This window comes from Pinus tabuliformis, chromosome 5_2, assembly GCF_031772625.1.
Source record: "Pinus tabuliformis cultivar Carrire ecotype Pingquan chromosome 5_2, CPIR1, whole genome shotgun sequence".
Classification (NCBI taxonomy): Eukaryota; Viridiplantae; Streptophyta; class Pinopsida; order Pinales; family Pinaceae; genus Pinus; species Pinus tabuliformis.
In genome coordinates, this window is record NC_142306.1 from 421,278,861 (window position 1) to 421,294,320 (window position 15,460).

Below are 15,460 nucleotides of genomic sequence, written 5' to 3' on the forward strand. Positions count from 1 at the left end.
GGGATGCCTACCTAACCTTAATATGTTATTTATTAATCTTTTGAAATGTGAAATGTGGGTGGACATTTTCCTTTTAACACACATGGCTTGGCACATTGATAAAGGTTAGCATCAAGCTATGTGTCTAACATTCCCTCATGTTAAATACATGTGCATGGGGTGGCAAAGAATTGTGAGCTACAATGGAGGTGAGGTAGGCCACCCACTCCCACGCTTATGGTTTCACAATCATCTGTAACAAAATTTTAATGGTATTGACTATGGTGTACGATATATCTCCCATGCAATGTTGATCGTGGCAGTAACTCGATGAGTTTTCATATCCTGTCTACTATCCATGGTGTTTTGAGCAAGGAACCAATGTATCTCATGTTGTTATTGCACTCTACAAAGCTAGGGCTAGTTTTGAATCAATGGCATTTCTATCAAATTCACATCTTGTGGAGTCTAAATCCTCAAGTATCTCATACCCTTGTTTAGTGTTGGTATTCTAGACACTTTTCAATTTAGTTATGAGTCTTGGACCTTGTTGCTTCAATGGGCGCAATTTCATTTCATAAGTTGGCTTTTGATTTATTGTTGTTTGTATTTTCCACCATGGTCTCAATTGTTGGTTGTTGGGAGTTTCTATTTGCAATCTTTGTCCTTTGTTGTGTTGTGACTGTGGTTTGAGTATTGGTTGCTAGAATTTTAGTGTCACATCAAGGAAAATTGGTTATTAGCTCCTCTTTTGTTCGCACAGACTATTACTTGGGCTAGCGCTTTGCAACCTAGGCTCATTCATGAGTGGTCAGTTATTGTACTGCGACCTCTAATTTTTCCTTTCAAGGATGACACTCTTGCCTTCACCATTAACAAGTTACTAGTTTGTCCTTCAGTTAGTATTCTAAGGTGTGGCTCTTTAATTCAATTTTTGCATAGTCTTTTGGCATTCAAGGTCATGGTTCCCCACCAACATTTGTTAAATTGTCAAGCTAGTGGTCATCCTATTATGGGCAAATGGAGTCATCAAATCACAAGTGACTTGCTTCTTTCTTTAGTGTTGTACCCCTAAAGGTGCATAAGAAGATTCTATTACTAGAAGCCAAGGAATTTGGGGACCACCCCTATTTCTAGAACTCAGAGGTTACCAAAGAAAATTTTCTAAGGCTTCCAAAACTTAATAAAATGAGAAAAAACAACTAATTTTCTTGAATTCCTTGGCTACAAGGCTACAATTTGACTCTTTGTTTCAGCTAGTTATGAAAAACAACCAAATTAATAACTACAACTTGTTCTCTCATTTGGAAGACAACAAGAAAATTCCAAAAAATGTAAGATTCAAAGTTAATGATTTGGATGCTCATCTATGTCAAGTGGAGAAAACTCTTCTAACAAATTCCAATTCTAGGGATCTCACTAACCCTCTAAGAGACCCTACCAAATTTCTATTTGGTAGCTCTCCAAAGCCTTCAATTCCTATGTTAGATTAATTAGAGGATTTTCCAGATTTTGGGTCTTACCTTTTTGAGAATGTAAGGTATGGTGCTAACTTTGGTTCAATAGTCTCTTGTTGCTCTTTTGGTTGGATGTTGGGGTAATTTCACATTTGAAGCACTAGTTATGTTCACACAACATTTAAGGGAGCTTCTAGAGCTCTCTAGTCTACTTCATTATCACAATTGCTCTAATGATTATACTAATGCATGCCAATCTTTTGGTAATTTGGCATGGCCACCAATGTGGTTCCTAGCTTATTTCATTTGGTGATGGCACTAGCAATCGTTGTTGGTGGCAATTATATTTTGGTGTGTTCACTAGTTGTCATGGTTCTTGTTGTGTTCGATTGTTGGTGGCGATTCTAATGTTGTTATGTTCACTATCTATAATGGCTCTCGTTGTGATGTTCATGGTGGATGTTGTTCTTCTTATCATGTACTAGAGGGAGTGGTAGTTGGCCTCTTGTAAGTCAATCATGTTTTACGCTTTCAAAATCTTTGCTGATATTTTCCATATAATTCTAATTCCCGTAATGCAATAGAATGTTTCTTACAGTGGTCTGAATCTCGCGAGAGGTAATCGTGGTTTCTTGTTGTAGCGGGCAAGTTTCGATGACTCGCTCGCTAACTTCTCAAAGATATCGTTGATGAAGCTGTTCATTATCCCCATGGCCTTGCTAGAAATGCCAATATTTGGGTGAACCTGCTTCAAAACCTTAAAGATATAGATCTTGTACGTCTCAATGCTCTTCTTGTGCTTCTTCTTGCCCTTCTTGTCTCCGCCTTCTTTTGGAAGCTTCTTCTCGGCCTTGGGACTGGGCTTCTTCTCTGTAACAGGGGACTTCTCTGCGACGGGCTTCTTCTCAACGGCTTTCTTGTCTGCCTTTGGAGCCATAGTTGTGACGAACAGAAAATACGAACCTAGATGACAAGGGAATGGTTCAACCAAAATAGAAAATAAGAGATCACGGATCTCAGCGGAAATATCGAAAAGGAATCGATTGTCAGAGAGGAGATGATTGGATCCGGAACCCTGCTCTGAGTTATATTAACAGAAGTCTAGGCTCCTATTGGTTGGTTGGGTGTGGTAGGGATCGATGGCTTCCGTTTAATCTGGAGCCATAGATTAAAATTATTTTCCATATTAGCGGTTAGAGACTTTGACCAACCGAGGAATTCTCTGGGAAGTAAAAGATGCACTTGGTCATAACCCATTCTCGTTTTGCCAAATAAAATCGCAGAGTGAGTTTTTTTTCATTTAGTTTATCCGGTGTGAATATTTTGCGGTTTTTCAAGATATTTGAATTTATTTTTATATTTAAAAACACATTCGAAAATCTTATCAAAATTTGGAATCGCAAAAATTTTATGAAAAAAATAAAAAATCCACAAAATTTTTAATTATGAGAAAATAAAAAAATAATGTAACAAAATTTTAAGTTTCAATAATGATTTATTTAATATTAAAAATATTAATTTAAATTAATTAATAATTTATAATAAAAAAAATTAAATACTTTTTTTTTTAAATATTTTTTAATGGCCATCTAAATTTTGAATTTCATAGTTTATTTATGAAATTCAAATATTTTATAGCATGGTAATTTCCAATTAAAGTACTCTCATAATATTTTATTTCAAATAATTTAAAATAAATAAATTATTTAAATCAAATAATAAATATTATTTAAATTATGGTGCACTAGTAATCCCTATTCTTTTTCCTCCTTTATTAAATCTAATGTCTGAATCTAATTAGTCTAAATTTAAAGTTTTAATTTTTAATATTTAACAAAAATCTCTTTATATTCTCTTGTTTTAATTTTAAAATTTCCCAATGTTTTTCTGTTAATCTTAATTTTACTAATTAATTATTAAACAAATCTTATTTCTAAAGTTTCATTGCTAATAGTGGTTAACCAATCACTCTATTTGATATGGTCATGCACCTTTTCTTCTCACAAAAAGCTTTATCTGTTCATGAGGATGAGGATGGGTGGAGCATCCACCTGAAACATGGTCATGCACCTTTTCTTCTCACAAAAAGCTTTATCTGTTCATGAGGATGGGTGGAGCGTCCACCATAAACATTGGAACGTTCACCATAAACATCGAACGTACATGTTACACCAACCTAGATCCATCTTAAAAACCTCTCTTTTGAGTTCACAACTTGATCAAAGGTTTGCACCCAGAGAGATTTAGATTTGATCCCTCTCAGCGCTTAATAGATATGAGATTAAAATGGATCTAAGTTGGTTTCAATTGTGTCGTTTAATAGATATGAGATTAGGATGGATCTAAGTTGGTTTCATTTGTGTGCAACCATGGAAAATTTGTTGAACATCTAATTATCCTAAACATTTTAAATATGCTAAATATTTCAAAGATTAATATAGTCATTTTAATTTTAAATTTGCTCAATTATGATAGAGATTGTTTAATGATGAAATAAAAAAAATTGAATGCCAAGTAATAATGTAACAATGTTGAATGATAAAAATTGTGAATAATACTTGAATGTAGTCAATTACAAATAGTCTTTATTGTGATTTATCTCAAACTATTTTGTTCTACTATTCTTATTGTCACACATTAGTTTTGGGATCTTTTCATCGTAGACCATTCAAAATTTTAACTTGATCTATTGTATTAAACATCATACCTTGTCTCTGTTGCTCTCCAATATTAATAGTAGCTTTCTCCAAAGTCAATCATTGTGACTTATGGAGTGTTAAACCCCAAATAAGTTTCAAAGGTAGTTGTTTTCTATTACCTTGTTTGAATGCAAAGTTAGTAACAATGTTGAATGATGGAAAATGAGAATAATTAGAATGTAGTCAATTACAATAGTTTACAGTTCCATGAAGCAAACATTCCACGTAAGTGAATTTTTTTTTTAAGATGAAAATTTAAGTATTTTATTTATAGTTGAATTACTTTAACACATAAATCAATGCACACTTTCAATGAATTTTTGTGCTTATGCCAAAATCAATGCACACTATTAATTTAATTACTTTAAAATTAATGTACATCATACATCTAGTTACATTAAATATGAAATCAACATCTACAGTGAAATCAATGCATCAAGTGCAAGCATTCAAATAGAATTAGATATCAACATCTACATTGAAATCAATGCATCAAATACAAGTAATCAAATAAGATTAGAAATCAACATCTACACTTAAATCAATGCATCTAGTGCAAGTAATCAAATAGGATTAAAAATCAACATCTACAATTAAATCAATGTATCTAGTGCAAGCAATCAAATAAAAATAGAAATCAACAGCTACATTGAAAGCAATGCATCTAGTGAAATCAATCAAATATGATTAGAAATCAACATCTACATTGAAATCAATGGATCTATTTTAGTGAATACCATTGTATCTTCCCCTTCCTCTCTCCTCCATCTCTCTCTCTAGCCCTCCCCTCCTCTCTCTTTCTCTCTCTTATTTGTCTCTCTAGCTCACCCCAAAATGCACACACTCTCTATCCCTTCCTCTTCCTCTCCCTCTATCTCTATCTTCCCCTTCTCTCTCTCTGTTCCTCTTCCCTCCCTCTCTTCCTCCTCTCTCTCTCCGCCTCTCCCTCGGTCTCTTTGTCTCTGTCTTCTTCCCTCTCTCTCTCCTTGTCATCTATATCTATATCTCCCTCCATCTCTCCTTTGTCTCTTTATCTCACCCCCCAAACACGCACACACACTCTCTCTCCATATATCTATCTCTCCATCCCTTCCTCTCTTTATCTCTCTCTTCTTCCATCTCTCCCCCCTTCATCTATATCTATATCTCTCTATCTCACACCCCAAACATACAGACTCTCTCTCTCCATATCTATCTATCTCTCCCTCCCTCTTCCTCTCTCTCTCTCTCTCTTCCCCTTCTCTCCCTCTCCCTCCTCTCTCCCTTCCCTCTTGCTCTCCACACTCCACTCTCTCTCCATCTCTCCCTTGTCACTCCCTCTATCTCTCTCCACCTTTCTTTCTCTATGTCTTTATTCTTCCCTCTCTCCTTCTCTCTTGCAAGTCCTCTCTCTCCCTTTCTCTCGCACCTCCTTTTGTCTCTCCCCCTATCACTCTCCCTCTATATCACTATCTCCTCCTCCAAATCCATCTCTCTCCCTCTCTCCTTCTCCCTCTTCCTTCAACTCTCTCTCTCTCTCTCTCTTCCCTTCTTCTCTCCTCTCTCCCTCACTCTCCCTCCATCTCTCCATTGTCACTCCGTCTCTCTCTCCACCTATATCTCTTGATGTGTTTGTTCTTCCCTCTCTCTCTCCCCCTTGAACTCCATCTCTCTCTCCCTCCCTCTCTTCTTATCTCTCACCCCTCCTCTCTCTCTTTCTTCCTCTGTCTCCCTCTCTCTCCCACCTCCATCTCTCTCTCTCCCACCTCCATCTCTCTCTCTCCCCCCACCATTGATCTCTCCCTCTATGTCTCTGCCCTCCAACTCTATCACTATCTCCTTCTCTCTCCCCCTCTTGTCCCCCTTCCATCTCTTTCTCTCTTTGCCTCTCCCCCCCTCTCTCTCTGTGTCTCTCTATTTCCCTCTCTCTCCCCCTCCATTCATATGATCAAGAATTGTCCCTCTGTGAAATCAATAATATATGTAAGGTCTAATATAATAATAGTTATAATGGAGATGATTATTATTATAATATATTGGAATAATAATAATCAATATTATTGATTATTATACTAATAATAATATATAAATAAATAACCCCTTAAAGAAATAATAGTGTTTTCACTTTACATTATAGACAAACCAATTTCTTTTGATCAAATTAGTAGCTCCATGCCTTATATTTTACATTTTACATTTTGCATTACGTTACAAATTGCATTTTACATTTATTTATTTTTTCCCCTAGGAAAAATCGTAATTTTCATTATTAAAGGAAAATTACATGTTGTAGATGCTATACGCATATGCAGTGTATGAGGTTGTGTGCCTGTCAAGTAAGAGAAATAAAAAAATAAGCACTTCGCGCAGGGAGGCTCTGCCTTCAGTAGTGTTCATAATAAAGTTATCAAAAAATACTCTACACAGAGAGTATGTATGTCTGTCATCTTAAATACAACTGGTAATATATAAACATGAAAATATTAACAAAAAACAAAAAATAGGCTCCTGCTGAGCCTAAAGTATATAGTCCATGAATGGGTGATGGTAAAACTGGTAGTGTGCTCAATCCCTCTGCTCTTGGATCAGTCATGAGCCATGAGGCCTGACCGCTACCTCCTTGGATAACTAATCGGCAAGCGAGTTGTGTTCCTTGTAGATATGATGACAAGCGAAATTGTCAAAAAAAGAGATGAGTTTATGGGCCTCAAAGTGTAAGCAGAACAATTTGCATATAATTTTTTAGTTGTAGATTTCTGCAATGTTTTTCTAATGCAAATCGAATGAGATGTTTGGCAATAATAAGCTCAGTAAAATTGTTTGTGTCCCCACCCAGACCCATTTGGATTTGGAAGTGATGGGAATCTGAAATATATAGGACGGCACCACCCCCACACCCAGCGTCTTGTGCTGATTCGTTAAAATATGCCCATGGTTGGGAGTGGTCGATGTTTTCAGGGACAATATCACTGGGGGGAGTATTGTCATCGTCTTTAGGAATGTTACTATGTAGAGATAGAGGGCTAGTGAGAAACAGTATCTTGAAAAATGTATCGATTACGGGCAATCCAGATTTCCCAACATATAAGGAGGGGAAGGTTCCTAGACTTTGTCTGGGTTGCGAAAGTCCACCATGTGGTCAAAGCTTCCCTGACTGATAGACCCCGACACACTGGGAGGGGATGATTGAGAGGACAGAATTCCAGAGGTCTATAGTGATAGGGCAAGTGAAAAAGAGATGATCTGCATATTCTGAGCTGTCTTTACATAAACTGCACCAAAAAGGTCCATGCTAGCCTCTCCTGATAAGATTGTCACCTATGAGAGCCTTGCTTTTCAGAATTGACCACATGAGTAGTCTAGTTCTAGGGGGGGCTTTAAGTTTCCACATACTTTTCCACCATTGTTCTATAGACTGTGGTCTATGGTCGCTTGCTAAATAGAGATATTCCTCTTTGGGGGAGTAAAGCTCATTTTTTGCAAGTGCCCAAATAATCTGGTCCATCCCTTTTATGATTCTGATGTGTGATTCACTTAAAGCATATTATGATATCCTGACACATAGGAAATAGTTAAGTATAACTTGGCCTAGTGTAGAGTTAGGTAAAGTGTGTTTCTTTACTATGTACTTTTGTAACTTACAATCTGATGGTCACGATATGTTCTAGACATGAAGTGATCTGATGGTTCATTCTCTCCTCGGTATTAATGACACTTGAGCCGTAGCTTAACACCTGATTGGTCCATGATATCTATTTAAAGAGCATGGAGGGTCATTTGTGGGTAATCGTTCATGAGAGAAGCTTATGCAAATTTTCATTCTTTTATTAATAAATTGCCTGAAGTGGCCGCGTTGGCTTAGGTCATGGACTGTTTCCCTCTTTTAGGGTTTTAACCATGTCAAGAATACTGGTGTATTGATTTGTGATCTGTTTGTGAGCGGTGTCCTCCTTGTTCTTTCCCTTGTTACCTCTTTCAAATGGGAAGTCCATCAGATGGATGTTAAATCTACCTTCTTGCATAGGGACTTGCATGAAGAAATCTATATGGACCAACCTACTGGATTTATAAAAACAGACTCTAGCCTTGTATGTTGGCTTAAGAAATCATTTTATGGTCTCAAGCAAGCCCCTTGGGCTTGGTATGCCAAAATGGATAGCTTTCTTTTAGAAACTGGCTTTTCTAGGTGTCATTCTGACAATACTGTCTACACCAACAAAGTGGGCAAGTCTCTTATCATTCTTGTTCTTTATGTTGATGATTTTATCCTTACTAGTAGTGATCCCAACCTTATAAACCATGTGAATTCCAGCCTTAAAAAGAAGTTTGAAATGACAGACTTAGGACACTTACATTATTTTCTTGGTCTTCAAGTCTTGCAATCCAAGGAAGGTATTTCCCTTTCCCAATCCAAGTATGCCTGTGATCTTCTATGCCATTTTCACATGGAAGACTGTAAGCCAACCCCTTCTCCCTTTCAGTATGGAGCCAAACTTTCAGTCACTTTCCCCTGAAGTTTATGCTACCTTATACCGTCAACTTGTAGGAAAACTTTTGTATCTGACCCATACTCGTCCTGACCTTTCCTTTGTTGTTGGCCTTATTGTTCAGTTTATGCAAAATCCACATGAAAGTCATTGGAAAGCAACTAAAAAAAATACTTCGTTATGTTTGAGGTATAGTTCAGTTTGGGATTCATTATAGTGCAGAAGAATACTGGTGTATTGATCTGTGATCTGTTTGTGAGCGGTGTCCTCCTTGTTCTTTCCCTTATTGCCGCTTTCAAATGGGAAGTCCATCAGATGGATGTCAAATTTGCCTTCTTGCATGGGGACTTGCATGAAGAAATCTATATGGAACAACCTACCAGCTTTATACAAATAGACTCTGTTAGACTCCGTCTCATGTCAGTGTGAGATTGATTCTTCTTCAAAACAGGGTTTTGAAGAAGAAATCATTTAATGTTGTCTTTTTAGAATATGTAATTTATTCTCCAGTTCTTCGAATGGCAGCGACTTCAAGCTCCTATCCCTGCACAAGCACAATTCAGGATATTCACTTTTCATAATATATCAATGGAGTCCTACAGTACTTGCCTCAATCCTCACAAGCAGATTAAGAAAGATTTTGTCAGCAACTTGAATGGTACATCAATTCTTGAAATTGCTACCCTCACTGCAATTATGCCTGTTCTTATCCTCCTGCGACAATGGAATGTGTTGCAACTCAGATGGGACCAAGGTGGATCTACCAATATTCAAATGGAGGAGCATAGCAAGGTGAATGTCTTGGTAGCCACCGATGTTGTTGAAGAAGACATTGATGTGCGAAGTTGTAGCTGTATCATTCGTTTTGATTTGCCAAAAACAGTAAGGAGCTTTATTCAATCTCGTGGGCGTGTTCGTCAAAACAAATCAAATTTTATCCTTCTTCTTGAGAGAGGTAATGAGAAGCAACAAAAGCTATTATATGAGATAATCAGGAGTGAGGAATCAATGAAGGAGACGACTGTGAATAGCAACCTAAATCATATACCTTGTATTCAAGAGCAAAGTTTTGTTGAAACAAATGTTTATCGTGTTTCATCATCTGGAGCTACCGTCATCTGTGATTCCAGTGTCAGTCTTATCTATAAATACTGTGCAAAGTTTCCTAGGGATAAATATTACTCACCTAGACCTGAGTTTATAGCGAGAAAAGTAGCAGGGGAGGACAACCACATTTCGCTTCACAATGCTCTTGGAACGCCCATCTCCGGATATTCTTATACCTTTGATCATGTTTTTGGATACAACTCAAAGAATGCGGACATTTACAAAGTCCATACCAAGGATGTTATCGAGGCAGCCGTTAACGGCTTTAATGGTACTGTATTTGCATATGGGCAAAACATGAATGGAAAGACATACACCATGCAGGGTTCGCAGGAAGACCTTGGTATCATTCGTTTGTCTGTCTACAATGTTTTAAAAAATATCCAGTCGATATCTGATCGAGAATTCTTAATTCGAGTTTCCTATCTGGAAATTTATAATGAAGAGATCAATGACCTCCTTGCTCCAGAGAACAAGAAACTCCAAGTCCATGAAAACTTAGAGCGTGGCATATTTGTTGCAGGTCTAAGAGAGGAAAGTGTGAACACCCCAGATCAAGTTTTTGATCTCATTGGCCTGGGAGAAGCACACCGACATGATGGAGAGACAAACATGAATGTACGTAGTAGCAGGTCTCATACGATTTTTCGGATGGTTATTGAAAGCAGAGACAAGGATGCAGAGTTAGATGGAAGTTCATATAACAAGGATACTGTGAGAGTTTCTGTTCTGAATTTGGTTGATTTAGCTGGTTCTGAGCGAGTTGCAAAGACTGGAGCTGGTGGCGTCCGTCTTAAGGAAGGAACACACATTAACAGGAGTTTGATGAGTCTTGGTACTGTAATCAATAAACTGAGTGATGGTGGTGGAAAACAGAAAGGACATATTCCTTATCGTGATAGTAAGTTGACCCGCATCCTACAACCAGCTCTGGGTGGCAATGCCAAGACTGCTATCATCTGTACTATTGCACCTGAAGAGGTTCATGCAGATGAAACACGCGGCACCCTTCAATTTGCAAGCAGAGCTAAACGAGTCACAAATTGTGCTCAAGTGAATGAAATAATGACAGATGCTGCACTGCTAAAGCGTCAAAAGAGGGAGATTGAAGAGCTGCGTAAAAAGCTTCAGGGATCTCACTCAGAGAATCTGGAACTGGAAATTTTGAAGCTAAGAAACGAGATGTTGAAGTTTGAACTTGAAAGGGAAAAGTTAGCTGCTGAACTTGAGGAGGAGAGAAAATCTCAACTGGAGCGTGATCGCCGAGTCACAAATTTTATAACCTTAGCACGATGGTTATAAATTCAGATCAAGACAGGAACTCTTTTAAGCTAAACAGCTGTGAGTAAACTTATCCTCGTCGATTAAGCTTGAAGTTTTTGGGTCAGGAAAGGAGATCAACAGGCAATGAACGCTTTGTGTATTCTATCCGAATCAAGGCATACAAAAGACCGCTATTCAAACGGAGCCAGAACAGCAGAATAGGATTCGATTCCTATTTCCAGACTTTATTCAACGGGATCTGCGCTCCATGTGTCGGCCATCAGAGGATTTTTAGAGGAACGCTGTTTTATTTTAGAATAGAGGAAACGCTCTTTTCTATTGTTGTAACTGCAGGTGAAACAACGCCCCTGTTTTGGGGGTTGGTCTGTTGTTTTTTCTAAACTAATTTATTTAATGTATTAAAATAATCATTTGTGAGAGAGTAGGAGAGAGAATTCTGAGTGCTGAGAGGTGTGTGTAACAGAGCTTCATTGTACAGTTTTTGACAGAGATTTTTAATGAAATTACACAGCTCTGACTTCTGAGATTCCTGTGGTATGAAAGTTAGCATAAGTTTTTCTTCTGTTTCATATGTAAACTGTTATGTTTCATTTCACTTCATGATCATTTCTAATTGAACAAATGAAGTGTTAAGGTAGAATTCATCATTTGTATGCTCTGCCTTTAAGTTTGTTCAATATTTCATGTTTTCTTCTGTTTGACAAGGATTCATCTTCTATGCCCTTGTCAGCTCCTCAGCAGTCTTGCCATCCCATTTAATCTCAATTTGATGTTAAATTTCTTGCCTACCTTGCCTCAGTCGATAATCTGTGTTTTTTATTATATTTCTCTGTTCAAGCTGTTTCTTTGCCCCATGCAGCCCAGAAAAACCCCGTCATTTTATTAAAAACCCTAAAAATCCCAAATCAACCCTTTTGATCAGTTTACTAGCCTAAAATCAGTGTTACCCTATTGGTTATCTCGCCCATTGAAGATTTTGACCGAGATAGACCGGAGAGAGCCCTCTCCTGCCCCGTAGGGCTAGCTACGAGGCTAAGTGGTTTGATGTTGCCTTGAGGTTTACCTTTCTCAGCCTGAGGTGAAATTTCAAGCGCTAACATATTGGCGACCATACTGGGGAGAACATTCGACTTGTTGATTGTCTTGTCCCAGTACATGCAATCGAGGTGCAGATCTGATGCTGATGGTGGACAGCAGTCAGACACATATGCAGGCTGAACCATTCACCTGGCGACTCCAACTCGATCCAGACATTCCAACGCTTGCTGATCCATTCATGCAATGGAAGGGTATGTGGCAAACCCTGCCCTGTGTGAAGCTGTAGAAGGAATAAGAAAGGAGCTAGCAGATACTGAATTTGATGAAGATGTTTTCAGTGCCTGGCTTCATTTGTTGAAATCTTCAAAGTGGTTCAAAACTAAATTTTGCGAGTTAATTGTTGAAAGAATCGAGAAGGAGATTCAGTGTTTAGATGAGCAGATCCAGTCTTATGATTTCCAAGACCCTAAAAGGTTCTTGGAAATCCTTCCTCCATACTCGCCTACAGATGTTTACATTGACAGTGTGCAGCTGGAAGTATGCATTGCAGAGTTGGGACAGCCAACAGAGTCCGGCTTCCGCGATCCAATGGCAACATATATGGACATGTTTTTCACTTTGATTGATAGATCAGACTGCCTTGTACGTGACCAGGCTCATTACGTGCATGAAGGGCTGCCAGCAACTGCATCTATGGCCTGGTGGAAGCTTTCTCAACCGGCGTCATTCTCAGGTTTACTTGAATGGTTAATCTGGCATTTCAGTATTACCTGATCTATTGTTTGTACAGCAGAGTAGGGTAGATTTTGTAAATAAATAAGCAGCCATAAGGGCAGCATCTTGTTTTAGTTTGCTTAAAGATTGTTAAGTCATTTTCTCAGTCATTTTAGTCTTGAGATCAAATCAATTTGAGTTCAGTTTCAGTTGTGTCGATGATGACTCCATTGCCCAATAGATGGAGGCACTGTCTGCTCTCCCAAAGTTCTGCGGTTCTTGGCACCTCCACGAAGCGGCAGCTGCCATCCCAAGTGGAGCCGATGTTAGACTCCGTCTCATGTCAGTGTGAGATTGATTCTTCTTCAAAACAGGGTTTTGAAGAAGAAATCATTTAATGTTGTTTTTTTAGAATATGTAATTTATTCTCCAGCTCTTCAAATGGCAGCGACTTCAAGCTCCTATCCCTGCACAAGCACAATTCAGAATATTCACTTTTCATAATATATCAATGGAGTCCTACAGTACTTGCCTCAATCCTCACAAGCAGATTAAGAAAGATTTTGTCAGCAACTTGAATGGTACATCAATTCTTGAAATTGCTGCCCTCACTGCAATTATGCCTGTTCTTATCCTCCTGCGACAATGGAATGTGTTGCAACTCAGATGGGACCAAGGTGGATCTACCAATATTCAAATGGAGGAGCATAGCAAGGTGAATGTCATGGTAGCCACCGATGTTGTTGAAGAAGACATTGATGTGCGAAGTTGTAGCTGTATCATTCGTTTTGATTTGCCAAAAACAGTAAGGAGCTTTATTCAATCTCATGGGCGTGTTCGTCAAAACAAATCAAATTTTATCCTTCTTCTTAAGAGAGGTAATGAGAAGCAACAAAAGCTATTATATGAGATAATCAGGAGTGAGGAATCAATGAAGGAGACGACTGTGAATAGCAACCTAAATCATATACCTTGTATTCAAGAGCAAATTTCTGTTGAAACAAATGTTTATCGTGTTTCATCATCTGGAGCTACCGTCACTTGTGATTCCAGTGTCAGTCTTATCTATAAATACTGTGCAAAGTTGCTTGGGGATAAATATTACTCACCTAGACCTGAGTTTATAGCGAGAAAAGTAGCAGGGGAGGACAACCACATTTCGCTTCACAATGCTCTTGGAACGCCCATCTCCGGATATTCTTATACCTTTGATCATGTTTTTGGATACAACTCAAGGAATGCGGACATTTACAAAGTCCATACCAAGGATGTTATCGAGGCAGTTGTTAACGGCTTTAATGGTACTGTATTTGCATATGGGAAAAACAAGAATGGAAAGACATACACCATGCAGGGTTCGCAGGAAGACCTTGGTATCATTCGTTTGTCTGTCTACAATGTTTTAAAAAATATCCAGTCTATATCTGATCGAGAATTCTTAATTTGAGTTTCCTATCTGGAAATTTATAATGAAGAGATCAATGACCTCCTTGCTCCAGAGAACAAGAAACTCCAAGTCCATGAAAACTTAGAGCGTGGCATATTTGTTGCAGGTCTAAGAGAGGAAAGTGTGAGCACCCCAGATCAAGTTTTTGATCTCATTGGCCTGGGAGAAGCACACCGACATGATGGAGAGACAAACATGAATGTACATAGTAGCAGGTCTCATACGATTTTTCGGATGGTTATTGAAAGCAGAGACAAGGATGTAGAGTTAGATGGAAGTTCATATAACAAGGATACTGTGAGAGTTTCTGTTCTAAATTTGGTTGATTTAGCTGGTTCTGAGCGAGTTGCAAAGACTGGAGCTGGTGGCGTCCGTCTTAAGGAAGGAACACACATTAACAAGAGTTTGATGAGTCTTGGTACTGTAATCAATAAACTGAGTGATGGTGGTGGAAAACATAAAGGACATATTCCTTATCGTGATAGTAAGCTGACCCGCATCCTACAACCAGCTCTGGGTGGCAATGCCAAGACTGCTATCATCTATACTATTGCACCTGAAGAGGTTCATGCAGATGAAACACGCGGGACCCTTCAATTTGCAAGCAGAGCTAAACGAGTCACAAATTGTGCTCAAGTGAATGAAATAATGATAGATGCTGCACTGCTAAAGCGTCAAAAGAGGGAGATTGAAGAGACGCGTAAAAAGCTTCAGGGATCTCACTCAGAGAATCTGGAACTGGAAATTTTGAAGCTAAGAAACGAGATGTTGAAGTTTGAACTTGAAAGGAAAAAGTTAGCTGCTGAACTTGAGGAGGAGAGAAAATCTCAACTGGAGTGTGATCGTCGAGTCACAAATTTTATAACCTTAGCACAATGGTTATAAATTCAGATCAAGACAGGAACTCTTTTAAGCTAAACAGCTGTGAGTAAACTTATCCTCGTCGATTAAGCTTGAAGTTTTTGGGTCAGGAAAGGAGATCAACAGGCAATGAACGCTTTGTGTATTCTATCCGAATCAAGGCATAAAAAAGACTGCTATTCAAACGGAGCCAGAACAGCAGAATAGGATTCGATTCCTATTTCTAGACTTTATTCAATGGGATCTGCGCTCCATGTGTCGGCCATCAGAGGTTTTTTAGAAGAACGCTGTTTTATTTTAGAATAGAGGAAACGCTCTTTTCTATTGTTGTAACTGCAGGTGAAACAGCGCCCTTGTTTTGGGGGTCGATCTGTTGTTTTTTCTAAAATAGTTTATTTAATGTATTAA

At 38.3% G+C, this 15,460-nt stretch overlaps 1 protein-coding gene and 2 pseudogenes across 1 annotated transcript; 2 read left to right on the forward strand and 1 right to left on the reverse strand.

Moving 5' to 3' along the window:
* Positions 1–2,028: 2,028 nt before the first annotated feature.
* LOC149159371 (histone H2B.1-like) lies at positions 2,029–2,373 on the reverse strand. Its single transcript, XM_089434278.1, has one exon. It carries the CDS (start codon positions 2,371–2,373, stop codon positions 2,029–2,031), a length of 345 nt encoding a protein of 114 aa, XP_089290404.1.
* Positions 2,374–9,189: 6,816 nt separating this feature from the next.
* LOC149159372 (kinesin-like protein KIN-7L pseudogene) lies at positions 9,190–11,372 on the forward strand (annotated as a pseudogene).
* A 1,883-nt stretch (positions 11,373–13,255) lies between these two features.
* On the forward strand, positions 13,256–15,219 carry LOC149159373 (kinesin-like protein KIN-7N pseudogene; annotated as a pseudogene).
* The last annotated feature ends 241 nt before the right edge of the window (positions 15,220–15,460 follow it).

Excerpts from the sequence above, each read along its gene's own strand:
- LOC149159371 (XM_089434278.1), bottom strand. The coding sequence starts at position 2,373 with ATGGCTCCAAAGGCAGACAAGAAAGCCGTTGAGAAGAAGCCCGTCGCA.